Raw genomic sequence first — 1,117 nt, forward strand, 5'->3', positions numbered from 1 at the left:
AAATGACAATCATAACATTTCTCACCTGAAATCATTAGAAAATTTACAGAGAGCATTTTGTTTTATTCCACATGGGTAGTGGTACGTTTTTCGACATTTCTTATTGTAGCAGCCAATTGTTGCTCCCTTGCGAAGACAATAACAACAAGACTGAAAAAGGTAAACGTCATTATCACACACAAGAAGTTAAAATAAAAGCTCTTTGATTACCAAGTAAAAATCCCTATTCAATTAATGTAAATTTTTAGCATGACCTATTTCATGCAAAAGGATTATTCATTCCATCAAATTATCTGGGACTGAATAAACAACTGCATTCAATCAATTCTTCTTTGCCTCTTTCTAAGGTACTGTTGTTAAAATCATAACATCAAATAACTATCCATCTGATACATCATTCATCAGTCTCACAAATTTCAAGCAGTAATTCAGTGTGACAAATCATAAAATATTATTCAAAAATAACACAGGATGGATATCACTCCCTCTGATTCAGTATCATTTTGTATTTCAGTAAGTACAAGTAACTATCATTAAGTCAGAGACTGATTTCTGGCAAACAGAATCATAAACCTAGGAAGCTGAACACCATCCAAAAAGTATGAACACAAAACTGATAAGCTTATTTCTTTCAACCTGCTGACATTTGCTGAGAACCTCACAAGAGATGTGAATGAAGTAGCAGTTTGTCCAGTCAGTCACTTTTGACACTAAAGGATTTAATCTTGTTGAAATAGCAAATATTTTGTTGATTATACACTTAATCATAAACACAGAAATTTTGAAGGTCATAAAGACGGTCATTAAAAAAGTGATTTCCCATGAAAATCTGAATAACTTTTCTAAAAATCATGATTTCTTACAACAACTTTCTTATATCGAGTTCAACAAGCTTTAGAGAAAAAATTACACGTCATCTATCTTTCCTAGCAATGCAGTAATATGGCTATTATGTCACAAAAACTGAAACACAGTAAATACTGACTGAAAACTAAGTAACTAACCAATTTCCGTCCCCTCTGAACTTCTTTTACTATGTCCTCTGCTAAGAAGCCTAGGACTCCTTCGTCATCTTCACCATTTTGTGCCAAACCACTGGAGAACAGCTGAAAACATG

General features: G+C 32.9%; 1 protein-coding gene across 1 annotated transcript in view; it reads right to left on the bottom strand.

Moving 5' to 3' along the window:
• The window catches only part of LOC119586105, a gene marked incomplete in the record, with an annotated part of 12,256 nt that overhangs the window by 4,437 nt on the left and 6,702 nt on the right, over positions 1-1,117 (bottom strand). Inside the window, 2 exon segments of the mRNA XM_037934797.1 lie at positions 26-150; positions 1,005-1,106. Of these exon segments, the coding sequence (XP_037790725.1) occupies positions 26-150; positions 1,005-1,106 (227 nt within the window).

This window comes from Penaeus monodon, chromosome 21 (genome assembly GCF_015228065.2).
Source record: "Penaeus monodon isolate SGIC_2016 chromosome 21, NSTDA_Pmon_1, whole genome shotgun sequence".
Taxonomy (NCBI): domain Eukaryota; kingdom Metazoa; phylum Arthropoda; class Malacostraca; order Decapoda; family Penaeidae; genus Penaeus; species Penaeus monodon.